Raw genomic sequence first — 27,103 nt, forward strand, 5'->3', positions numbered from 1 at the left:
TGTCTCAGTGATCTGTGAATTGCACACAACCTGGATATGGAGTCCCGTTATATGTATATAATTTTCCAAGCTTCCAGCTATCACTGATACATCAATTTTATCCCATAAACCATCCAAATATGACTGATCTTTGATCTGCCATATCTCATCACACCTGAATGTCAGCCTGGTTACTATTTGTTTTACCCCCTAGGGTGCTGACTTTCTATAGATGCAGACACAAAGGCTGAGCAATACCCATGCCCAGATGACAGGGTTACCATAATTGAGTGGACACATAGATGGGTTCTAAGGTAGACAAATCTGTGTAGTATTTCCTTTCTTAATTAACAGGCTAGTGGGAACTTTGCCTATCCCTGTTAATTTCATTACCTGGGCAAGACTCTAACTCATACCCCTTTTCCACCAAAATTCCGGGTCTGACCCGGAGTTGGAACAGAGTTCCTATCCGGATCAGACCCGGAATTTAGCCAGCGCCGACTCAGGATATTCCCGAGTCGGCGCCGCTCACACCGGAGTCGGGTCTGCATAGACCCGGCTTTCCCAGCGTGAAAGTGGATGCTTGGAGATGATGTCATCTCTAAGCGCCACTGAAGCCGGACCAATCGGCCGGCTTGCAGCGCACTCCAGGTCATCGTGACCCGGAGTGCGCTGTTCTCAGAGCACGGTTTCACAGGCTACGCCCGTGTTAAACCCTGCTATTTACCTTGGTTGGATTGCTGGGTCACTCGACCCGGCGATCCAATCCTCACCCCTTTTACACCAGGGAGCTGCCCGGGTTAACCCTGCAATAACCCGGGTTTTAGCTCCGGTGTAAAAGGGGTATCAAAGGTTTCCTGACTTGTAAACTTCAAAGAATAATTATCATGTGAGTCATGACATTAGCATCTTATTGATCAGTGAGGGCCAGAGTTCAACAACAAATTATTATGGAACAAACTCAATCATATAAAATCTATAATTCTTCACACCTCCCCATTTAAAAAGAGGCACGGGGATATGATCCACCAGATCATTCCTCAAGCGTCTCTCCCGTATTGCCCTGACGAGAAAGCCCAGTTATTCTATGGCTTTTAATTACCAATCTGTTATGACGTGAGAAATATAATTTGCACTATGTGCCCTATCGCTATATTCCTCACACTGTGCTATATCAGTTTTTGTTACTAGACAGTTGGTGCTGTGCTATATCATTTATTAATATTATTACTAGACAATTGGTGCTGTGCTATATCAGTTATTATTACTAGACATTTGTTGCTGTGCCATATCAGTTATTATTACTAGACAATTAGTGGTGTGCTATATCTGTTATTATTACTAGACAAATGGTGATGTGCTATATCCAGGGCTGTAACTAGGGTAGTGCGACCAGTGCCATGGCACTGGCACAGGGCACCGCAGGGCCGGGGTGCGCTGCTTGGGCCTGTCAGTTTTCCTGCTTATTATCATTCTCACTTGTAGCTTCATCTTCTTCTATCCCCAGCATCTCCTGGCCTCCCCTATGTCTTCCTTGGCTCTTCTCCATGAGACTACGGCCCTTTTTCAGGTGCACTATCTTATGTCCCTATTTAAAAAATGGGGGGGGGGGCGCCAATGCTATCTCTGGCACAGGGCACCAAAAAGTCTAGTTACAGCTCTGGCTATATCTGTTATTATTACTAGACATTTTGTGCTGTGCTATATCAGTTAATATTACTAGACAATTGGTGGTGTGCTGTATCACTTATTTTTACTAGACAGTTGGTACTGTGATATACTGTATCAGTTATTATTACTAGACAGTTGGTGCTGATATATATTAGTTATTATTACTAGACAATTGGTGCTGTGCTATATCAGTTATTATTACTAGACAATTGGTGATATGCTATATCAGTTATCATTACTAGACATTTGATGCTGTGCTATATCAGTTATTATTACTAGACAATTAGTGATGTGCTATATCAGTTAATATTACTAGACAATTGGTGGTGTGCTGTATCAGTTATTATTACTATACAGTTGGTACTGTGATATACCAGTTATTATTACTAGACAGTTGGTGCTGATATATATTAGTTATTATTACTAGACATTTGATGCTGTGCTATATCAGTTATTACTACTAGACAATTAGTGATGTGCTTTATCAGTTATCATTTAGCGTTCCCGCTAGGCTGTTTTAGCGGGGCGCGGCGCCCTGCCCTCCTTCTGGAGGGCAAAAAGCACCCTGCCCTCCAGGAGGAGGGCAAAAAGCGCCCTGCCCTCACAGCCTGCGGGTGCCGTTCTCACCCGCAAGACGCAGTGTCCCGTGGGTGGAGAACATGCGGTGACCCATGCGCCCGGCATCTAGTCTCCCTTTTTGCAGTGCTTGGGGGCTGCCCGGCATGTCCGCAAGCACCGGGCATGCCCCCAAGTATGACGAAAAGGGGACGCATCTTATAGACACACCCCCTTTTTATGACCACGCCCCCTTTTCGGGCGCGCGCACCTTCGGCGCGCGCAAGGTTGCCCTCTCTAGCTCCGGCGCCCTGCCTGCCGCCGGAGCTAGAGTGAACACTAATCATTGCTAGACAATTGGTGATGTGCTATATCAGTTATCACTACTAATAATATATATATTATTTTTATATATATATATATATATATATTTATATAACAGTATACAAGGGGTTGAGGTGTCACAAACAGTTAATGTGAAGTAAAGACACGGAACAGCGCAAAGAATGAATATGAGTATAGAATAAATTGTGTGGATAAGTATATCGGCGCTTCTGGGGATAAGAGAAACTCTCTTGCTGCCTAGAACTACAAAGGTCCTTTCACCTAGGACCAATAAAATGTCATATAAAAATGGTATGTAGTTCACTGGCGCTTTCCCTCTAATTTAAATTCAGTAGTAGCCAAAGGAATACATAAAAATAGCTTTAATAGACAACATGAATTATCCCAATAGGGTAAAAGATAAATACATCAGTAACAGGCAATGATGCAATAAAAACTTCACTAAAAACAACTTCAATAAATATATGATGTAATTAGTGATTGCTGCTTAATAAAGTGTCCATGCATAAATAATGATAAAATTTAAGATCACTTAAATCATAAAGTGTCTGTGCATATGAAAGAACAATCAAAAGGTTGGATTCCTATCATAAGGTAAAGTATGGGGCCCCTTGGCCTTCCGGACCTAGGAACTCCGGAGGGCTAAAACAACGGGAAGGATGTAATGGGCCCCAAAGCTTGTGTCAAATGGTTTCCAACCTGTAGTCACTCATCCAACGCGTTTCGACCGTCTCCTGGGTCTTTGTCAAGGCTGGACATAAAGTGACTGATCAGGGTTTATATACTGTTGGAATGACTCACTTCCTGTTTGAGAGTACCCAAAACAGGAAGTGATGTTGGAGCCTCAAAAGCTATCAATATAGCGAGGTGAATGATCCTATGTATAATTTCATATGTGGATCCACCTACTAGGGTGGAGCTATTTAATTTCTAAAACATAGCTGGTATATAAAGGGAAGAAAAGAGAGTGTCTAATACAGTAATTTCACGGGAGCGATGTCACTTCCGGGTTCCCTTCATACACGCGGACCAACTGATTATGCTGGATGGTTCCCTTTGATGTTGCTTCGTGGAGGTCGGACTTCCTGATTCCGTCTAACACATGGACGCCGATCAATGAGGCTTCCTGTCACGTTGCACGGCTTACTAAACTTCCGGTGTTTGCCGGAATTGATGTAGCGCATGGTCACGTGATGTCCTTAGTATTGAGTGGCGGACATTTTGTTTAAGGGCACAAATTTTCATAACAGCGGGAACAGTTCCTTCTTTTACTTATATACCAAGCTTGCATTGTCCTTATGTTTACACATGAATATAATTCGTTTGGATGAGTTCTCGTCATTATTATCCATTTTCGCATAAAAAACAAGAGAATAATGGAAACAGTATTAGTAGAAGGTATTAATTGGTGAATGAACAGTTCATAAAAAAAAACAAAGACAAATATTAATGAATGGTGGGGCTAAAATGAGGATAATAAAATAAAGATAATTGAAAATTAGGAAAAAAGGGGGATTTAATAAAATTGTGTCTACAAGAACCACTTGAGTTCAAAGTCTGCATTTAAACCCCCAGGAACAAGGGTTTTCAGATTAAAAATCCAGCGCATTTCAGCCCTTGCTAAACGATCTTCAATATTTTTCTGTCTCCAATTGGGTCTGATATTTTCAATCCCAATGAAGTATTTCAGTCCTACACAAGAGCAATTGTGTGATCTCTTAAAATGTTCCGGTATTGAGTGTGGCACTGTTCCCTTTTTAATATTCCTTACATGTTCTCCTATACGTGTTTTTAGAGGTCTAGTGGTCCTCCCCACATACATAAGGCCACATGTGCACTCCAACAGATATATGACGTTGTTAGTATTACATGTAATGAAATGATTGATTTTAGAGGGACGGTACATCTGCTGTTACTAGGATCATATTGCTTTCCCACTTAATGTCCTCCAATTTGTTTAAAATATCCATAGTGTCTTTTAAATATGAGTCGTTCTTTTTCACCAAGGGCTGGAGATAGTAATCTATAAAGGATGAGAGGTTGGATGTTAAACCATCAACCCCGGATATTATAGGTCTTCCGGGGGGGGTTTCTAGGTTTTTGTGCACCTTTGGTAGGATATAGATCACTGGGGTTGAAGGATTTTCTTTCTTTAAATAGTTAAAAAGCTCATCAGATGAAATACAAAGATCCCACATAAGAACCAGATGTGGACTGTGCATCGCTTGTCGCACTATCAAGGGAAAAGGAACAAAAACTGAAGAATTTTCTGTGAATGGCAAAGTTTATAAAATCAATCATTTCATTACATGTAATACGAACAACGTCATATATCTGTTGGAGTGCACATGTGGCCTTATGTATGTGGGGAGGACCACTAGACTTCTAAAAACACGTATAGGAGAACATGTAAGGAATATTAAAAGGGAACAGTGCCACACTCAATACCGGAACATTTTAAGAGATCACACAATTGCTCTTGTGTAGGACTGAAATACTTCATTGGGACTGAAAATATCAGACCCAATTGGAGACAGAAAAATATTGAAGATCGTTTTGCAAGGGCTGAAATGCGCTGGATTTTTAATCTGAAAACCCTTGTTCCTGGGGGTTTAAATGCAGACTTTGAACTCAAGTGGTTCTTGTAGACACAATTTTATTAAATCCCCCTTTTTTCCTAATTTTCAATTATCTTTATTTTATTATCCTCATTTTAGCCCCGCCATTCATTAATATTTGTCTTTGGTTTTTTTTTATGAACTGTTCATTCACCAATTAATACCTAATACTAATACTCTTTCCATTATTCTTTTGTTTTTTATGCGAAAATGGATAATAATGACGAGAACTCATCCAAACGAATTATATTCATGTGTAAAGATAAGGACAATGCAAGCTTGGTATATAAGTAAAAGAAGGAACTGTTCCCGCTGTTATGAAAATTTGTGCCCTTAAACAAAATGTCCGCCACTCAATACTAAGGACATCACGTGACCATGCGCTACATCACTTCCGGCAAACACCGGAAGTTTAGTAAGCCGCGCAACGTGACAGGAAGCCTCATTGATCGGCGTCCATGTGTTAGACGGAATCAAGAAGTCCGACCTCCACGAGGCAACATCAAAGGGAACCATCCAGCATAATCAGTTGGTCCGCGTGTATGAAGGGAACCCGGAAGTGACATCACTCCCGTGAAATTACTGTATTAGACACTCTCTTTTCTTCCCTTTATATACCAGCTATGTTTTAGAAATTAAATAGCTCCACCCTAGTAGGTGGATCCACATATGAAATTATACATAGGATCATTCACCTCGCTATATTGATAGCTTTTGAGGCTCCAACATCACTTCCTGTTTTGGGTACTCCCAAACAGGAAGTGAGTCATTCCAACAGTATATAAACCCTGATCAGTCACTTTATGTCCAGCCTTGACAAAGACCCAGGAGACGGTCGAAACGCGTTGGCTGAGTGACTACAGGTTGGAAACCATTTGACACAAGCTTTGGGGCCCATTACATCCTTCCCCTTGTTTTAGCCCTCAGGAGTTCCTAGGTCCGGAAGGCCAAGAGGCCCCATACTTTACCTTATGGTAGGAATCCAACCTTTTGATTGTTCTTTCATATGCACAGACACTTTATGATTTAAGTGATCTTAAATTTTATCATTATTTATGCATGGACACTTTATTAAGCAGCAATCACTAATTACATCATATATTTATTGAAGTTGTTTTTAGTGAAGTTTTTATTGCATCATTGCCTGTTACTGATGTATTTATCTTTTACCCTATTGGGATAATTCATGTTGTCTATTAAAGCTATTTTTATGTATTCCTTTGGCTACTGCTGAATTTAAATTAGAGGGAAAGCGCCAGTGATCTACATACCATTTTTATACAGAACACCGCAAGTCTCGCCATCGCTGCCATCTTCGACAAGTGTGTATGCACTTGCCAATGCCAGCACCCGCCGTGTCGCATTGCTAACGAGGTCGGTACACACTAGACATCCTCTAGTGTACCGGCCATTAGGGGTAAGTTTGCTAAGAAATCACATCTGTCCGAGTTAGCATTCCCGTGAGAGTTTCCCATCATTTTTAAACATGGACGTTTACTAAAGGCAAACACGGGTGTAAAAACACAAATCTAACTGCAATACACATCTGGACACACAAATAGAAGTCAATACACCATCGAGCCAACTCACAAGTACTTTCCATTGACAGGAATACACCACAGGGATTTACCAAGAATCATGTCTGCAAACACAATTGCAAATGAACCAAACTCGGGACAAAATAGAAGTTTAAAATAGACCCCCTCCTTAGCAGCTTGTTGTGCAGAAGCATGCACGCACAGGGTACCAAAAAGTCTAGTTAGGGCTCTGCACAGCTCAGTCTGATCTGTGCAGACTTTTGTTTTCTATACTGTACTGAAAGGGTTCAAATAAAAAAAGCATAACCAGCCTTGGACCTCTGAGCCCAATCTGTTACAGGAAAGACCAGGGGAAACTGACATGAGGTCCTCCCTATTTTCCTATAACCGCGGTACCGGGCTGAACCAGCCAAGGTGGTAATGGCACAGCAGGGAGACACACAGCATGTATCACTCACCCGTACTCACACTCTCAATACATACTTACCTATTGGTCTATTTGCTAAGCCTTGGATGGAGATAAAGTATGAGCCAACCAGCTCCTGTCATTTTTCAGCTCCCTGTACCCCCAGCACTGAGGAGGGCCAGATACAGCCCAGACCAGCTCCGATGGCTGCAGGCACTTAGTAGTTTAGGGAGTGTAGGCAGGCAGACAGACCAAGCCACACATCATGGGGCAGTGACAGAGAGCAGCGCTTACCTTTGCAGAAAATGAGGGTGGCTGCACAGTACTGGGTAAGTCGGGACAGTCTCTGGGCCGGAATCAGCGCGTCCTGTGGAGGATGCAGAGGCACCGCAGAAGACCGACCTGAGCTGGAGGAAAGAGACCAGCAGATCGACGCGCTGTGCTGGCGGGCTCAGAGAGGGGGAGGAAGACAATGCAGGCTGCAAATGGCTAAAGAGACAAAGCCAGTAATTGGCTGGAGGTGCTGCTGCTGTTTCTCCCGAGGAGTGGGCGGAGCCTGGCTGTCCTGGTGTCTGGTTGGAGCTGCCTGGAGATTGGGTGAGTTGCGGGGACTAGATGTAGATCAGGAAATGCTGCCGGCGGCTCTTGGTTGTGAGGACGCCGCCGCCTGTGACGATTGGCTGCAAATAGCGCGTCCTGCAGGACCCACTTGGTTTTAAAAATTGGGTCCCCAACAGCCTGTAGCGTGTAAATACGCGCTATAGCGCGTATTTTGTGGACTCTGCCTTTAGTAAATATCCATGTTTGAAAATCTTTGGAAACTCTCATGGGTGGGCTCAGGCACAGGGTAGTGACCACTCTCCACTGTCCATAGGTGAGCAGGTCTTGGGCATGCAGGGCACATGCACTTAATTTGATTGGGTAAAAACCATAGGATGGACTTACCCCTTGTGGTAATGTGTATTGGAGTGACATAAAAGAAGGCCTGCGAGCCTGGTTGTATGTATACTGTATCTTTTTGGAATATCAAGAAGGATTGTACTGCTGTTACACATCTGTATGCTGACCCCCCTTAAGCTGTGGGAAAGAGTTTTTTTAAGACTATCTGAGCAATAAACATCTTGCCTTTACAACAACTACATCTGAATCCTGCGACAACAGAATTGCACCAAACACTATTCCGTTCCCCGGCTGTTCTGGATTGAGCCCAGTGTCTCCAAGCTCAAGCCCGCACCTGACAGTGCATATCAGAGCACAAACCAATCATGAAGTCTAAGAAATTGTCTGTAGGCCTCCGAGACAGGATTGTCTCAAGGCACAAATCTGGGGAAGGGTACAGAAAAATATCTGCTGCTTTGAAGGTCCCAATGAGCACAGTGGCCTACATCATCCATAAATGGAAGAAGTTTGGAACCACCAGGACTCTTCATAGAGTTGGCCGGCAGTCTAAACTGAGCGATCGGGGGAGAAGGGCCTAACGAATCTATCTTGAAGCTCTATACACTCCTGCCTATACCTTCTGATATTCTGCCTATAAACCTCTAAGAATGACGCTATTTTGCATGCGCAGTCATACAATAAATAAAGACTCCAGACCTAGAACTTATGGTTCCAAAGCACAAAGTATTATTCAAGTAAAAGTACAGTCAGTTACACGCTATGATCTAAGTACAATTTAGCGCAAAGGAATTATACAGACCCAAGTACAGTTATACATATGCAGCGCTCTGGACCAGATGTAGGCATCAGCAAGAAACCCTCGTCAATCAGCATTCAGCAAGAAGGACTCCCAACCCAGGGTCAGAGCACACATATTTCTACCCCCCCAGAAATAGACAACACAATAGAGAAGTTTGTTGCTAATACCATTGGTCCAAAAGGAGAGGGCATATGTTACAAGGCATCTAACAGGTTAGTTCAAATAGACACAATCCAGCCTCTAACAACTGGTGGTCTCTGGTTTCCTGCCTCATGCAAATCCTAACAGTTGGTCATATAATGTACATTTTGTTGCATGAAGTCTCTGCGGTCCATAAGTTGAGAATGCATGTTGCGATCTCTACATCGATGTTACCGGAATACTGTTGAAAGAGTACGCATCAGTACAATACCAAACATGGCTTACTTATCACGTATAAAACCTTAGTTACCAAATAATCTTTATTTCACAGCAATTATTATAAATGAGCATACTTGAATCTTATACCTTAAAGCCTATGGAACCTTGTATGTGAATATGTAATGTGTGAGTATGCGGGGTTTGATGTAAAGATGCTAGTTAACTTGGGGCAGATGCGTGTGCATGAAGCTAATATTCAGCGTTTTTATACAGGATCTTATGTATTCGCTAATATGCGACTAGTTAACAGCGCAATTGTGCGTATTAATGTGTGTATGAGAAATGGTGAAAGATGCAGTCGCATGGTGTTAATAGTAATATCGTACATGTACTTAAGTGTGAGCTTATCTAAAATGGCGCTTGGGCGGCCATTCGCAAACTGGCGTCTTGCGATCTTATTTCCAAGATGGCGTCTTGCGGCCAGTCGCAAGATGGCATCGCTGCGATTCAATTTTAAACTGATCTTGTCTCAGCCAATTATCCAGCTTCGACAGTCCACTCTTTGATACCGAACAACATGCTATCACAATCTGATTTTAAAATATAATTTAGGCTTACATTTATATACTATTTAGTGTTATTATGGGATGGCACAAGGTGGTTCTTAATCCATCAATAATGTGTCTCGGAGTGGGGACATAAAACTACTATTATACACACACCGCGGATCTCGGAAGATCATGTAAAAGGTGTGGGGATTCACCAGTCCTATAAAGGCAGTCTTGAAGGGGAATTTGAGACTTTAAAAATAACATTTCAATAATACATTCTATGCATGTCTAAATATAATACATTAAATTATGGTATTTTCTAGTTCAGGGTTGTAATGCAGTTCTGTATTTACTTCGGTATTCATATTGTCATTTCTGATCACCATCATAATTTTGTTCTTTCGTTTTACTCTATTTTTGCATTTTCCACACTTCAACACAATAGGAACACACCGGACACATATGCCAATTATTATGATGACAATCAGTATAAGGATTAAGAATTTGCCTATGCTGGCGATCACTTCCTGTACCCATTCCCCTAGATCTGAGAACCTTTTCAATGGGTTCAGCCATGAAACCCATCCTTCTATCTTCTCCCCTACTTCAGCCACTGAAGCATTATGGTTCTTACGAAATTCCCATTTTAGCTGCAGAATTTCATCCATCTTCCGGTCCATCACCTCCTTGGGGTCGCTGGTATCATTGGTGACCTAGGTGCAACATTTTACTCCAAATTGGGTGGCCAACGTTATGCAATACCCTCCAGTAACAGCAGTTAAATAATTTAACACTAGCCTGTGTTGCACCAGTTCTTTCTTGTACGCTTGCAATTCTCTTCCTGTATACCTGAATGTGTCATCATACATCTCGGTGGTATTATCTATCAATGTAGCAAGTTCCTGAATATATCTAAAATTTAATGTACCCCGAGCGATCCTGGTGAGATCCAGTGCGACTAACACTTGAAAGCCAGTTGTCTCACTAATTAACTGAGTGGCTTTGTGCATGTCACCAGGTATCATATTTCGTTTGCCTCTGTGTTCATATTGCATGTGAAGATATGGTGATGGTGTGTTTTTATGTATACCAAGCATTTCAACATGTGTGAGGGTCATAACTTCTGGGACTACTCTTCCCAGGTAACACAAACCTTCAGAACTCGGGGAGAGCCACTTATACGATTTTCTTCCACATATAAAATATACATTATCAGGGAGAACATAAGGAATGGTATGCATCATTATCATTAGCACATTTCCCTTGCAAACAATCCTATTTCTGGGTCTTCCATCTGGTACATGCAAATCTCTGGCTATATTATTTATACACAATAACCATCTGGCACCTTACCAATAATTTCTTTGGTGGAACTCAATGTATACCGGTACCTAACATGTCTCCCACTAGATTTAATTGAGCGTAACAGATCATGGTTTATGGACTCATTATCAGCTCTTTGTGAGAGGGTCATCGTCTGATTATTCCCTGTCACTTCCCAACTCCCAGGTTTATTGGGGTTGGTTATGTTTAAACACAAAAGTGATCTATCTACTTGGAATTGATAGAGTTTGAAATGGGGTGGTTTGGATGAGAGGAATTTTCCATCCAATGTTTTCCCTTTTTGTAATTCTAAAATTTCCGTGATATTCAGCGGAAATGGCACCAACCCTATGCTGTCCCTGTGGCACATGTGAACACACCCAGCAATCACTTTGATTTAATACTTTGCCTACCATGCTATGATAATCATCTAAAGGATACCCTCCCCAGTACGGGTTATATTTAGGCTGGCACCATTGGAAACACTTCTCATCAACTAGGGACCCACAAAGCTCACAAATACAGGAATCTTCAGATGATAAACCTCCACACCATCTCCGAGTATCCGAAATAATGGCTCTTTTAACAATAACAGTACTAAGAGTGGTCAGACACTCCCCTGATTGGCATTGCACTCCTTCTGACTCCACTCCATCAGCACTACCATCAACTCCCCTCTCCACAATCGGTCCCCCTTCACAGAAACCGGACATTCCCGAACCGACCAGGATGGTGAACACTCTAAAAGAGAATATGAAAATGAACACAGCAAACCCGTCCATTGCCACAACAAGACCTGCAAATTTCTTTTAGTTCAGGTATCTCACTACGACCTTTTCAATCCTCCCGGAACAAGCTTGCGAGCGACAGGTCCACGCTATCAGCCTTGTCTCTGACTTGTTTCTCCACCGGGTGATTGACCTTTTTGCAGTGAGTGGAATGGACCCAGGTATCTCTCTCAGCCACCTTCAAAGATGTAGTACTTGTCAGCAGCACCTGGTACGGACCTTCCCACCGATCAGTCAAACAACCTGAACGCAAGAAATTTCTGATCATAACATATTCTCCAGGTTCAACATCATGACAGTTAGTTTCAGGCATATCATTGGACAACAATTTCAGTTTCTGCTGCTGTTGTTTTAACTGCTTACTCATTGATATAAGATACTTTACAGTTACCTTGTTGTTACCCTTCAAGTCTTCCTGTGGACTTATAATCAAATGAGTTTGTCTACCGAACAGTATTTCAAATGGAGACAGATTTAGAGGGGGTCTAGGAGTGGTCCTTATGCTATGTAGGACCAAAGGTAACGCTTCTGGCCATCCTAGTCCAGTCTCTGCCATGATTTTACTTAACTTATTTTTAATAGTCCCGTTCATCCTCTCTACCTTGGCACTGGCTTGCGGTCGGTAGGGGGTGTGAAGTCAGCTATTAATACCCATCAGCTTACATATATTTTGAAAAACATCACCTGTGAAATGAGTACCCCTATCACTCTCAATGATTTTAGGGATACCGTATCTGCATACAAATTCCTGAACTATTTTCTTGGCAGTAAACGCAGCAGTATTAGTGGCTGCTGGGTAGGCCTCAACCCAATTAGAAAATACATCAGTGCACACTAATACATACTTAAGATTCCTGCAGGGTGGTAATTGGATGAAATCAATTTGTATCACCTGGAAAGGTCCATCAGTCGGTGGAATGTGGAACGGTTCGGTAGGGATCGCTTTCCCTATGTTCTTCCTCAAGCAGGTCAGACAGGACATTGCTATCTTTTCTGCTTGTGAAGAAAAACCTGGTGCGCACCAGTATGCTCTCACCAACTTGCACATACCTTGTTTTTCCAGATGAGTCAGACCGTGTGCAGCACGAGGCACAGCCAGGCTGGGGTAATATGCCTTGGGGACTACTGGCTTACATTGTCTGTCCCTCCAGAGCCCGGAGGACTCTTGCCCACATCCCTTTGACTTCCAGATGGACTTTTCCTGAATTGAACACAAATTTTGCATCTCAATTAATTTCAGCATATCAATTGTTTGGAAAGACATAATTTTTTCAGATGGAGAAAACATTTTTAACTCTGCTGCCCATTTTGCAGCTTCATCGGCTCTGTTGTTGCCCAGTGACACCGGATCATCCTCACCTGTATGGGCTTTACACTTGATTACTGCCACCGCTTTGGGCAGTTGGATTTCTAGTAAAAGATGTTTTATGTGTCGGGAATGTGCAACTGGTGTGCCTGCTGCTGTCATAAAATTTCTCAGACGCCATAGAGCCCCGAAATCGTGCATCACCCAGAACGCGTACCTCGAGTCAGTGTAAATGTTAGCAGATTTGCCTGCTGCCAGTTCACACGCTCTAGTTAGTGCTACTAACTCTGCCACCTGGGCTGAGTGAGGAGGACCAAGAGGTCTAGCTTCTATGATGTCTGTGTCATTTACAACAGCATAACCTGTACATAATTCACCTGTGTCTGTTTGTCTATGACAACTCCCATCCGTGTAAAAAGTCACATCTACATTCTCTAAAGGTGTGTCGTGTATGTCAGGTCTAGCAGTAAAGGTCTGATTCAGATATTCCATACAATCGTGTGTATCATTATGTCCGCTGAACTCACCTCCCGCCAGCAACTCATCTCCTTTCACCCTTTGTACATCATGTTGTACATATGGTAAATACGTTGCTGGATTCAGCATGCTGCAACATTTAACAGTGATGTTTGCAGGTGCGATTAGAGCTAGTTCCCATTTGGTAAACCTAGCCAAAGAGACGTGTCTGGTTTGAGCAGAGTTCAGCAGAGCAGATACAGCGTGGGGAGTGTATACAATCATATCATGACCCAATACTACGTCCTCACTTTTACTCACCAATAGAGCGGTAGCTGCTACACTTCTCAAACAGGTGGGGAGTGATCTCGCCACAGTGTCCAATTGTGCACTGTAGTATGCAACGGGCCTACTGGCATCACCATGTTTTTGTGTAAGGACACCTGCAGCACAACCATCGGCTTCCGTACAATGCTACCTTTTAGTGGGTACTGGGTAATTTTTGTAGCTTGCCTACCGCTTTTTAAATTTACCATTACGGGGCTTACGTTTGCCATTAATCCAGTGTCCTGTCCATCCTTAGTCCAAAGGGAATCTGGAATTTGGGACAACATTTGATCTACCTGGGATGGATTTTCATTTAAACTGGTAGAGTGATACATTATCCTTTGGGGAGTGTCCAACATATCCCGCACCTCGTGCGCAACTCTCTCAGGGATATCTAAAAATACACCATCAGGGGTGCAATATATAACACATCCCATCTTACATAACAAGTCTCTACCCAGCAGGTTAGTAGGAGCCGCAGCAGCCAAAATAAAAGAATACCTGTAAATTAACGGGAGATTTTATCACTGACCTGGTCGCCCCTGTGTCTACAAGAAAAGGATATTCAGTACCAGCTACATCAACCATCATGACCGGTTCTTTCCTAGTACTTCCCGTTAACCTGACTATCTGTAGACTACAGGTATGACCTGACCCCTAGCGTTGGCTTCCATTCTCCAATAAAGCATTAATGGCCACAATTGGAGCTGGTCCCTGCTGGACATTTGCTGTTCTCTGTGCATATCCCATATGGGGATATCCAGGTACTCTCTGGTTTGGGGGTCCTACCCTTTTTACTCTGCAGTTTTTAATTAAATGTCCTGGCTGGTTACAATTAAAACATATTCGTGGATCGGATGAAGACACGGGTTGTTGTGAGGTTTGAGCAGGGGGAAAAGGTGGTGGATATGGGTAGGGATATGGAGTATAAGGGTATTGTGGGGGATATGAAGTTTGTGAGTAGTGTGGGACCTATGGTTGAGTAGGGTTAGTAGAATAGAGCTTTGTTTGTTGTTGCGTGGGATTAGTGAGGGCGTATAACTGTTCAGGTGTAGGTATGTGTGTAGATGCAAGTGTGTCTGTTGGCTGTGATGTTTCCGTCATTCCTTCCAGAGCTTGAATACTGACAGCCATTAGTTTTTCGCTCTGGGTCTCTCTCTTCTTTGAGATGTTCTTATCATGTTCTATGGCAGATTCTATGAGTGTATCTATTGTGACTCCCCTCCAGCCAGGTTGTGAGGTCTGAACCCGAGTCTTTAAGTTTTCTTTAAGACCGTCCATGAGTACCGTGACTATCATTCCCCTGTGGTGAGTGCTATCTTTAATATCTTCTATCCCAGTGTACTGGGTGATAGCCTCAGAGCCCGGTCAAAATACTCTTCTGCAGATTCACTCTCTTTTTGCTTTATGATGAAAATTTTGTTCCAGTTAACTACTACCGGAAAATATATACCCAATTGAGTTACAATGCGGGAAATGTTACCTTGGTTTACTTGGTCTGTAAAGGGAACGTCACCATCCAATCCACAATCCGTGATAAATTTTGTCACGTCGGTATTGCATGATAGACAGGCCCTTAACACCACACGCCAATCTTTATTAGTTGGCTCATGAGAACTACCCAAATTCCTCAAAAATCTTTGACATTCGGCTAGTTCCTTTTTGGGATCGGGGAAATCATTTATGATGGAATTTAGTTCTGCTCTTGTCCAAGGACAATGCATTACTACTTCCCTCGTGGACACTACACCGTTCGCATCTGCATTTCCATTTGGAACAGTTATTGTCCGAATGGGATGCAGACCGGTAGTGCTGCTACCTTTGACCTTGTTACCTGGCTGGGGGTTTAATCTGTTGCTGCTATGTATGGTATTAACAACTTCCTCTATGGGTGCAGAGTTTGTTAGCACTTCCCTTACTGTTACCGATGGAGATGGCGGCACCACTCGTGATTGTTGTGGTGCGGCATCTATCATCTGCACATCACGGGAAATGGCAGACATTACAATAGGCTCATCATCCACATCATGAACATTTTCCTTATGGTTGCTTAAGAGAGGGTACAAATTGCTTGTTACATTTTTATGGGTATTTTTGATAACTGTACTTGCACCTCCATCCACATAAGGTGGGGGTTGTGTGCGTGAACTGCTGGCAATACATTCCGCAATGCTACCTTGCTGTACATGCGTGCCATTTTGCGGCTCGCCCACATTGCAATTAAGCGTCGCGGATGTATTTTCTGGCAATGCGCTCGTAACGCTAGTTTGCGTCGCTTGCGCATATTTAAGCCACGCATCCCCTTCATGCTGCCACAACTTTAAACATTCATAATATTTGACCTTTTTCTCTCGGGAGCGCATCAGACTGATGTGATCCCGGACATTATCTAATACATCTTTATCAAAACTACCAATTCTGGGAAACGGTCTAACACTCTTCATCGTCATTTTAAACCATACATCAGAATACCTTATTGCATAAGTACCGTACTTAGTATGCATAATATGACGGGCCGTTCCAAGCGGCGCTTCCATTAGCAGCACATAATTATCTAACATCTCTATTGTTTGCGTGGCTCCCATTCTGAGACAACTCCTACGTTTTTCAATAAAGATTTAAACTGGTGAAAGACAGTCAAGATACTTTCACTTACCTGCGAACGTCTTGGTAAAAGGGTGTATTCGCAAACCCTATGGAGGACTTCTAGACGCTTCCACTCACCTACGGTAGTAAAGGCCGCTTCCGCTCAGCAATCCCTTTTTGACTACCTTTCAACTGCTAGGGGGCAGCAAAGTACCCTTTGTGTTCCAGTTGATTTCGTCCACCCTCCCACCAGCTCACAATCACAATCTAGCCAAGATTATGCGATTCAATTATAGTGTTCAAATAACAGATCACACACATTGATTACTGAACGCTATAATCACGCTGGGGGCCGAACCCTAACAAAAATAACAACCCATACACCTGCTTTGTGTAAAGTAAACGGTAAGCTGCTACCGAGTCCCTAGGCCAACTCCTGCGCCTAGCACTTAAAGGTCGTACGATACCCTTAACATTTAGGTCCCATGTTACACCCTAAACAAACACTCACAGTTACACACTTTTTTCCTGTGCAGAAAAATACACGTTAACCTAGATATTAGCAACAATTGATAATATAATCTCAATGGCTTTGTTTAAACACGTGGCAGCACAACCGAAAAATGCGTATACGCTATTGTGCGACCAGTCGCATACACAATAATGCGACTACCACCCAACCGTATGACAACCTTTAGCTGTGTACACAAAAGTGCGTCTTGACTGTGTGCAAAACTGCGATTCAGCTGCGTTCTCAATACCCCTCTAAACATAAGGTTCTATCAACAAAGGAAAACAAACTTTTTCCTCTCTTGTCCCTGGATTCTAGTCAGCGTCCATGGCTCACACGAAAACGGGTAGCGATTTCTCAGCACCGAGCGGTTGCAGGTAAACCCTGCATGTGACCACTCCACCCTTTGGTGAGATATCGATAACCATAAGTGCCATGTGAGTGGGTAAGTGACTTCACTATGAGCCCCCAACTAATGAATCTATCTTTGAACCTCAATATGTTCCTGCCTATACCTTCTGATATTCTGCCTATAAACCTCTAAGGATGATGCTATTTTGCGTACGCAGTCATACAGTAAATAAAGACTCCAGACCAAGAACTTGTGGTTCCAAATCACAAAGTATTATTCAAGTAAAAGTACAGTCAGTTACACGCTATGATCTAAGTACAATTTAGCGCAAAGGAATTATACAGACCCAAGTACAGTTATACATATGCAGCGCTCTGGACCAGATGTAGGCATCAGCAAGAAACCCTCGTCAATCAGCATTCAGCAAGAAGACTCCCAACCCAGGGTCAGAGCACACATATTTATACCCCCCCAGAAATAGACAACACAATAGAGTAGTTTGTTGCTAATACCATTGGTCCAAAAGGAGAGGGCATATGTTACAAGGCATCTAATAGGTTAGTTCAAATAGACACAATCCAGCCTCTAACAACTGGTGGTCTCTGGTTTCCTGCCTCATGCAAATCCTAACAGTTGGTCATATAATGTACATTTTGTTGCATGAAGTCTCTGCGGTCCATAAGTTGAGAATGCATGTTGCGATCTCTACATCGATGTTACCGGAATACTGTTGAAAGAGTACGCATCAGTACAATACCAAACATGGCTTACTTATCACGTATAAAACCTTAGTTACCAAATAATCTTTATTTCACAGCAATTATAATAAATGAGCATACTTGAATCTTATACCTTAAAGCCTATGGAACCTTGTATGTGAATATGTAATGTGTGAGTATGCGGGGTTTGATGTAAAGATGCTAGTTAACTTGGGGCAGATGCGTGTGCATGAAGCTAATATTCAGGGTTTTTATACAGGATCTTATGTATTCGCTAATATGCGACTAGTTAACAGCGCAATTGTGCGTATTAATGTGTGTATGAGAAATGGTGAAAGATGCAGTCGCATGGAGTTAATAGTAATATCGCCACATGTACTTAAGTATGAGTTTATCTAAAATGGCACTTGGGCGGCCATTCGCAAAATGGCATCTTGCGATCTCATTTCCAAGATGGCGTCTTGTGGCCAGTCGCAAGATGGCGTCGCTGCGATTCAATTTTAAACTGATCTTGTCTCAGCCAATTATCCAGCTTCGACAGGCCCTAGTCAGGGAGGCGACCCAGAACCTGATGGCCACTCTGTCCGAGCTACAGCATACCTCTATGGCGAGAGGAGAACCTTCCAGAAGGGCAAACATCTCTGCAGCAATCCACCAATCAGGCCTGTATATTAGAGTGGCCAGACGGAAGCCACTACTTAGTAAAAAGCACAAGGCAGCCAACCTGGAGCTTGCCAAAATGCACCTAAAGAACTCTCTGGTTTGATGAGACAAAGATTGAACTTTTTGGCGTGAATACCAGGCGTTATGTTTGGAACAAACCAGGCACCGCTCATCACCAGGCCAATACCATCCCTACAGTGAAGCATGGTGGTGGCAGCATCATGCTGCGGTGATGTGTTTCAGCGGCAGGAACTGGGATACTAGTCAGGATAGAGGGAAAGATGAATGTAGCAATGTACAGAGACATCCTGGATGAAAACCTGCTCCAGAGCGCTCTTGACCTCAGACAGTTCATCTTACAGCAGGACAACGACCCTAAGCACACAGCAAGATATCAAAGGAATGGCTTAAGGATAGCTCTGTGAATGTCCTTGAGTGGCTCAGCCAGAGCCCAGACTTGAATTCAATTGAACATTTCTGGAGAGATCTGACAATGGCTGCGCACCGACACTGCCCATCCAACCTGATGGAGCTTGAGAGGTGCTGCAAAGAGGAATGGGCGAAACTGCCCAAAGATAGGTGTGTCAAGCTTGTGGCATCATATTCAAAAAGACTTGAGGCTGTAATTGCTGCCAAAGGTGCATCAACAAAGTATTGAGCAAAGATTGTGAATACTTATGTACGCAGGGCCGGATTAAGGTCTGTGGGGGCCCCTGGGCAACAAACTTGTGGGGGCCCCTTATTCAATGTTCCCAGTAGCAGTGCCCCCAGTAATGGTCCCCCCTATGCAGTGCACACTGTAGTAATGCCCCTTATATAATGCCCCCAGTAGTGTCCCCAGACCCAGTAGTGGTCCCCCCCTTTACGGTGCCCACAGTAATGGTTCCCCATATGCAGTGCCCATTGTAGTAATGCCCTTATGCAGTTCCCCCAGAAGTGGTCCCCCTATGCAGTACCCCTTATATAATGCCCCCATTGACCTCTGTAGCGGCCCCTCCCCTATGCAGTGTCCCCTATAGCTGCCCCCTCCCCTATGCAGTGTCCCCTGTAGCTGCCCCCTCCCCTATGCAGTGTCCCCTGTAGCTGCCCCCTCCCCTATGCAGTGTCCCCTGTAGCTGCCCCCTCCCCTATGCACACACAAACAAAACAAAAAAAAAATCACCACTTACCTGAATTCCCGCTACTCACGCAGTCGGCGCTGCCCGCTCCGAGTCCCGGCTCTTCCACTGCACTATGGGAGAGACGTCAGCGTCATGACGTTTCTCCCATTATCAGCAGATGCGGGGGGAGCCGGAAGTCGGAGCTCATGAGTGAGCTCCGGCTGGCTCCCTCCGTTGTGCAACAGCCAATGAGAGTCTGACTCTCATCGGCTGCTGTAACATACACACAGCTGCCGCCGGCGGCTGTGTGTATGTCACTGTGTAGTGTAGACTGCGCTCACTGCGTGGTCTACACTACACTAGCGGAGGGGTCACTAGCGGCGGGTGCAGACAGCGCACCACTGCTTGTGGGGGCCCCTCCGGGTGTGGGGGCCCAGGGACGACCGCCCCTGTCACCCCTCCCTTAATCCGGCCCTGTATGTACGTGTACGTGTGATTTCTTAGTTTTTTGGTTTTTTTATTAAATTTGCAAAAATCGCAAAAAAACTTTTTACTTTTAAAAATTTATTTATTCCATTTTCTAATAAGGCTGTAACATAACAAAGTTTAAAAAGTGAAGCGTTGTGAATACTTTCCGGATGCACTGTATCTCTGTACTGAGAGCTAACTGACAGTTTTAAATGTCATAATTGTTCTTTGCATGTTGAAATCATTTAGAAGTAACTATTTTCACTTGGAAAACATTTTCACTGTTGCGCAGTGTTATTTGGAATCTTGCAACATCTTTCCCGGCTCAACCGCTTCCTCTTGTAGTCAACTACCTGAGGAAGCAGTTGAGCCATGAAATATGTAGCAGCTATTCCTTTTTGGCTTTTGCTGTCATATATGACAGCTATTGCTGTCCCACATGTCACGTGACAGCCATCAGAGGCAACCGTGTCATCAGCCAGCTTTGGCTTCAGTGCAGCAAGCCAATAAGAATCAGCCATGATCTAACGGGCAAGTGTCCGCGCAAACAATATTTTGGTCACCCCTGCCTAGAAGGTGACAGGTAATCTTTATTCAGTTAAATTTATCAGTCCGTGGGACACACCATCTACCAATGCTTTAATGGAGGTTATTTAAAATTGTTGGCTCATGAAAATAGCCACATTTTACAGATTTAATTGACAAACACACTCATGGCATTCTTTCTACAATGCATTGGATCAACTGGAAATGAAATATTTAACGAGAAGTTCTTCCCAACATTGTTGCAGAAGTACTACAAATGTGTTGCCCTTGTAGGTTGCCCTGCTTTCATCCTTCTATCCAGTTCATCCGAAGCCATCTTGATGGTATTTAAGTCTGGAGACTGTGCCGGACATTCCATGATTTGAAGCCTATTGTCTTGTTCTTTTCCTTAAAGGTAGTTCTGACATAGCCTGGAGGTGTATTTTGGGTCATTATTATTATTATTATTATTATTATTATTGTTATTATTATTATATTACTGTAGGATGAAACCATGACCAACTCAACATAGACCAGAAGTTATTGCATGGCACTGCAAATGCTGTAGTAGCCCTTTTGGTTCAGGCTGCCTGTCACACTGTGCAAGTGATTCGGGATCCAGCAAAAGACCCCTGACTATCACGCTTTCTCCTCCATGTTTGATAATTGGTGTGACACACTGAAGAACCATCATTTTGCTTACTCAGCGGGGTACAAACACTCTGTGTAATGAACCAAAGATTTAACTTTTGATTCACCGGTCCATAAGACCTTCTTCCAGTCTTCAGTAGACCACTGATGGGGATTTATGGCCCAGGCAAGGCTATTTTTCTTATTTTGCCATCTTAGCATGCCACTCAACCTGTGAAACCTGCACCTCAAAGTCTTCTTTTTACAATTGATATTGACACTTGCTAACTTCAGGCAGTGTTAAGCTATGCTTGAAGCTTTTTTGAGTTGCATAATATGTAAACTGTTGACTCTCAGAAACTTGTCTTCTGATTCTATTGTGGCTTTGGGTCTGCCAGACCTCTGACTGTCAGAGATTCCTCCAGTTTCCAAGTGCCTTTTGTTGATGAAGGAAACTGTACTCACTGACATCGGCGATAATGCAATATTTCTATAAGGGAAAGAACTACACTCTTAAAGGTTATAATTGGTAGGGAAGTAGTCAAAAGGTCGACACTAACAATGTTGACATTCCTAATGTTCACACCACAATGTCAACAGTTATAATGTCGGCATTTTTAAAACTTTGACAGCCAACGTGTCAACATTATCAGAATGTTGACAGGTGAAATGTCGACATTGTCAGAATTTGTAAAAATGGGGAAAGGGGGAAGATGGGAAAGAAAGATTCTGCACAAGAGAAAAACATTTGGTAAATATATTGTTATTGTGGATATAGATTACCAACTATAAATATGAATAACTAGGAGTAAAACTCCTTTTATAATTAAGGTTGTTGGCGGTGCTCCCAAAAGTCATGTATTTTAAACAGAAAAAATGTTCCCTGCACAGGCAGGCCAAGTGGACTATTTGCTGGGGCACTCTTTGATAATTATATGAAAAAGTTTTTGATATGATGAGTTAATAATAAAACATCAATTGTAATACAGGTTGAGTCTCCCATATCCAAAATGCTTGGGACCAGGGGTATTTTGAATATCAGAATATTCCGTATTTTGGAATATTTACATAATATAATGAAATATCTTGGGAATGGGACCCAAATATACACACAGAATGTATTTATGTTTTATATACACCTTATACACATAGCCTGAAGGTCATTTTATACTATATGTTTAATAATTTTGTGCATCAAAAAAAGTTTGTGTACATACATGAAATTCATTTATGTTTCATATATACCTTATATACACAGCCTGAAGGTAATTTTATACTATATTTTAATAATTTGTGCTTTAAACAAAGTTTGTGTATATTGAACCATCAGAAAGCAAAGGTTTCACTTTCTCAGTCATGCTAAAAATATTCCGTATTTCGGAATATTCCGTATTTCGGAATATTTGGATATGGGAGACTCAACCTGTAGTATGCTCATTAAAATATCGGTGCTGAAAGCACTAAATTACAAAACAAGACAAAAGACAAACATTAAACATCTAATAATCTAAAATAGTAGATCCTGTCTGAAGAATTAAATCAAAATTCTTATAGCAGGAAAATAGTGGGCGAAAATATTACCTATCTCTCATATAGAGAGATGGAAATGGCTAGCAGACACAGACAGAGATTGATCATAAATCAAAAGTGTAATAAATACAATAAACAAGTTCTCTCCCACTTGTAGAGAAAAGCGCAGCAATGTATATTATATTCAAACATATATTGCCAATATAACAAATTGACATTGAACCACACAATATGTCCAATTACTCCTAAAGAATTTAGTAAAAAAAGTACATCAGTGTATAAAGTTCATAGCATCATAAATCACCATTTAGCCGTTGCTCGGTACTGTAGAGCTACTCAGTTAGACCATGCATCCAATATGTAATCAACATAAAAGCAATGTGTGAAGCATAAAATTAGTCACATACATTATTCAATATAAATTAGGGAAATTAACCCTTGTATTTGTATGTTGAAATACAGGAGTGATAGCATCACAGGTCACCAATTGGTTGCTGTTCAATGTTGGTAAAAATTCCTAAATCAACCATATATCTGATAAACATTTATGTAAATAGTGAAAATAAATGTAGGCTGAAAAAAGGAAAGTAGGCACATAAGGTTACTCTCCACTTCTGCTTTCACTCAGAGTAAGTGCAGGCCGAGTGATGAGAGAGTGGGGGGATTAGTGTCCATAGAAACAACAGGATGGTGGTATATGTTAAGGATCTGTCAGGTGTTAGGTGGGCTCTGTGAACAAAGCATGGCAGAACCCAAATGCGCCCCAGATCAGTCAAGCTACTACCAGAGGGGATAGAAAGGTACCTGTCCGGTCATGTGGTGTTTGCAAGCAGGAGATTGTCTGCACTGTGCTGCATTTAGCCGTCCGGTCAGCTGTAGAGAGAGTTCTTAATCTGCACTCAGCAAACTGGTATATGATGTGCAGCGCCTATAGTGTGTCGCGCAGTGGCGATCACGTGATGACGGTCAGCTGATCGGGCCTATGATGATGCGCGTTTTGCCCGGAGGCTTGTTCACAAAAGGAATGCTCAGAAGTCTGCTAGCTCCATGTGTCAGTATTTACATGCGCGCTGGACAATCCGGACCTAGTCATTATAATTGATGGATCCTAGAGCCAATGATCTATCAGCCCTGGGTTGGCCAATCAATCTAATACAGAAATGAATGACAACTGTTTCAGCCAATCCTGGTTAGGCTGTTACTTAGCTTAGTGAGTGATAGATATTTCAGTCAATCCTAGTTAGGCTGTTACTTAAAATTAGCTTAGTGAAGTGATAGGACGCATTCTTTTATCTGAGTATTGTTCAGAAACAAAACCCAAATAACAACATTATAAATTAGCTATCAAGCAGTAATGAAAATAAACATATCTATTGGTACATAAATTAATTATGTGCCCGTTCATTCAGTCTGTCATATCGGATTACTTAATTGTCATCCATTTATTGAGACTGTATGATTCTACGCAAATAGTTCAATAGATATAACATAGAAAGAAGGGGTATGTTATATGTATATAAAAAATTACTCCCTTAAATACACATGCATCAACCTAACTAATATATGTGATAAAACTTGTGTTGTCTTGTGAGTAACAATGTAGGAGCAGAAAAACTCCCTAGAAAACTGTGCAACCCTGAGATAAAATATGAATTAACTCTGTGTTGATATAGACCCAATAAACTGTGTAAAGTGAAGAGAGGCCATTATGATGGCCATGATGAGCAATGAATTAAATATTAAAACCTAAATAAACAGATAGTGCAAACCTAATAATGGAAAGTGTGTTTACTATTAATGAAGATATATATGACTGAAGAGTAAAGAATTAAAAATTTAAAAATTAAATGATTAAAATAAATACAATAAAATTAAAATAAATATAAATAAATATCAAAGTTGCATGTGGGAAAAATATGTGTAGATGCATCTCCCTCTATAAATTAAGGAATCCGTGTGCATGAATGGAGATAAATCTAGCTGTATTTAAAGAAAGACACTAAAGTTGATATATTCGTTCATGCCATGGGGTGCAGTGCTGTTCAACTTGAAGGTCCAATAACTCTTTTTTCAGGAGTTCCTTTATGATGTCTCCTCCTCTGATTCCCAAACTCATGGTTTCTAAACCATACATTTTCATACCTTGTATGAATCATTATGCTTCTGGTGAAAATCCCGGGCTACAGTGGTCAGTTGTTTCATCCTCAAAATGTCTTGCTGTGCATTTCTGATCATACCCATGTGTTCTATTATTCTTTCTTTCATCATACGTGTAGTCATTCCCACGTATCCCATCTTGCAAGGACACTCAATGCAATAGACCACGTTCTTGGTACGACAGTTGATGTAATTTTTCAGCTGTGTTATATTGCTATATCTGTCCTCAATTTTGTTTTTATTGTGGATGTGACTACAAATTTTGCAAGAACCACATGGATACGTTCCGATAGTTGTTGATTTTTTAGGAGGGTATTTGGTGTAGTGGCTTTTCACCAGCTTATCCCTCAAATTTGGGGATCTCCTGCAGCTCATAGAAACATTTCGATCTAATTTTGAAACAAGATCAGGATCTGATAATAAAATATGCCAATGTTTCTGAATCCTTTGCTTAATGTCTCTCCAGTTAGTACAGAAATTCCCCACAAATCTAATGTTATTGGTTCTCTTGGGGGTCTTGTTCCCAAAGATAAGTGAGTCACTTTTAATTTGAGAAACACTGTTGGATGCTCTTTTTATAATTCTTCTACTATACCCACGTTCTCTTAATTGGTCTGTTAATTCCAGACTCTGGGTCTTGAAGGTGGTGTCATCAGAGCAATTTCTCCTGAGTCTTAAGAACTCACCTTTAGGGATATTGGGCCTTATTCAGACCCGGTCGCAAGCACTGAACGCTCGCAACTGGGTCAATGTTTGCCCACTGGGCATGCGAACGTCGGAGCTGGCTCCGATGTGCGCATGCATGAGACCTGGTTAGCGACGGGAGCTCTGTCGCTAAGGGTCGCGCACCAGAGGGGGCGAGCTGTTGATGGTGATTGACAACTCGCCCCGTTTGGGAGGCGGGCAGGAGGGATGGCCGGCCCACACGGAGGTGTTCCCGATGGAACGCTTGCCATTTGGGGGCGGCCCCACTGACATCAGCAATGATGTCAGTGGGGAGCTTCCTGCTCGATCAGAGCAGGAAGCTCCCTGGGGCTAGCGCTTGCTGAGACCCAACCTTAGGGTCTCATCGCAAGCCCCAATGGCCGTGATGGTCCTGACCATCGCAACCATCAACCTGGTTGCTCGCTAGAGCTGTGGGTGGTAACCCACAGCTTAGCTAGCGACCAGGAGGCCGCACTTCACACCTCAAGTGGCCACCCTCATTCAGAGCGACCGCTTGTATCTAGCGATTGACTGAGGGCCATTGTCCAGAGTTGGGGGACAGTGAAAGCTTGAATAGTGCAACAGGCTATTGGTGGCTGTATCCTTCCTGAAAAGTTCCGTAGTCAAGATGTCATTTTCATCTCTGTATATTTTCAAATCCAGAAAGGAAATGGCCATGTGGCTTACTTCATAAGTGAATTTAAGATTAATATTATTCACATTCATGAAGTCTTCAAATTGTTTCCTGGTGCCATCCCATATCAACAATATATCGTCGATATAACATAGCCAAGAGATGATGTGTTGCGTATGATGTTCATTATTGTCCCCAAAAACAATTTCACGCTCCCACCATCCCAAAAAAAGGTTGGCATATGTGGGGGCACATGCAGTACCTCTTATCTGCAGAAAAAACAGTCATCAAATTGAATTTTTTTTTTATATAAAACAAAATGCTAAAGTTTCAGAAGAAAGATATGAAAGTTATTTAATCCTTCCATATTAAGAAAAAATCTCACTGCCTCAATACCTTGCTCATGCCCTATGCTAGTGTAGAGGGATTCTATGTCAATACTAATTAGCAAATAATTTTCATTAAGATGAATATCATGGATTCTTCTTAGCACATCTGTGATATCTTGCACATAAGATGGTAATCCTATCACATGTTGGCGAAGGTGAGTGTCAATAAAAATACTTGCTTTTTCTGTTATACTCCCGATCCCTGACACAGT

The 27,103-nt window shown here is 42.3% G+C and overlaps 1 protein-coding gene across 1 annotated transcript in view; it reads right to left on the reverse strand.

Annotated features, from left to right (window-relative positions):
• The window catches only part of LOC148474487 (uncharacterized), a 43,154-nt gene extending 16,608 nt beyond the window's left edge, over positions 1–26,546 (reverse strand). Inside the window, exons 1-3 of the mRNA XM_088458584.1 lie at positions 26,401–26,546; positions 25,491–25,866; positions 23,811–23,942 (exon numbers count right to left, since the gene is read on the reverse strand). Coding sequence (XP_088314710.1) covers positions 23,895–23,942; positions 25,491–25,866; positions 26,401–26,546 — 570 coding nt within the window. The 3' untranslated portion in view covers positions 23,811–23,894. The remainder of the gene's footprint in view (positions 1–23,810; positions 23,943–25,490; positions 25,867–26,400) is intronic.
• Between the last annotated feature and the right edge of the window lie 557 nt (positions 26,547–27,103).

The sequence above is a fragment of the Taudactylus pleione genome, unplaced genomic scaffold (genome assembly GCF_031769625.1).
Source record: "Taudactylus pleione unplaced genomic scaffold, aTauple2 ptg000842l, whole genome shotgun sequence".
Taxonomy (NCBI): domain Eukaryota; kingdom Metazoa; phylum Chordata; class Amphibia; order Anura; family Myobatrachidae; genus Taudactylus; species Taudactylus pleione.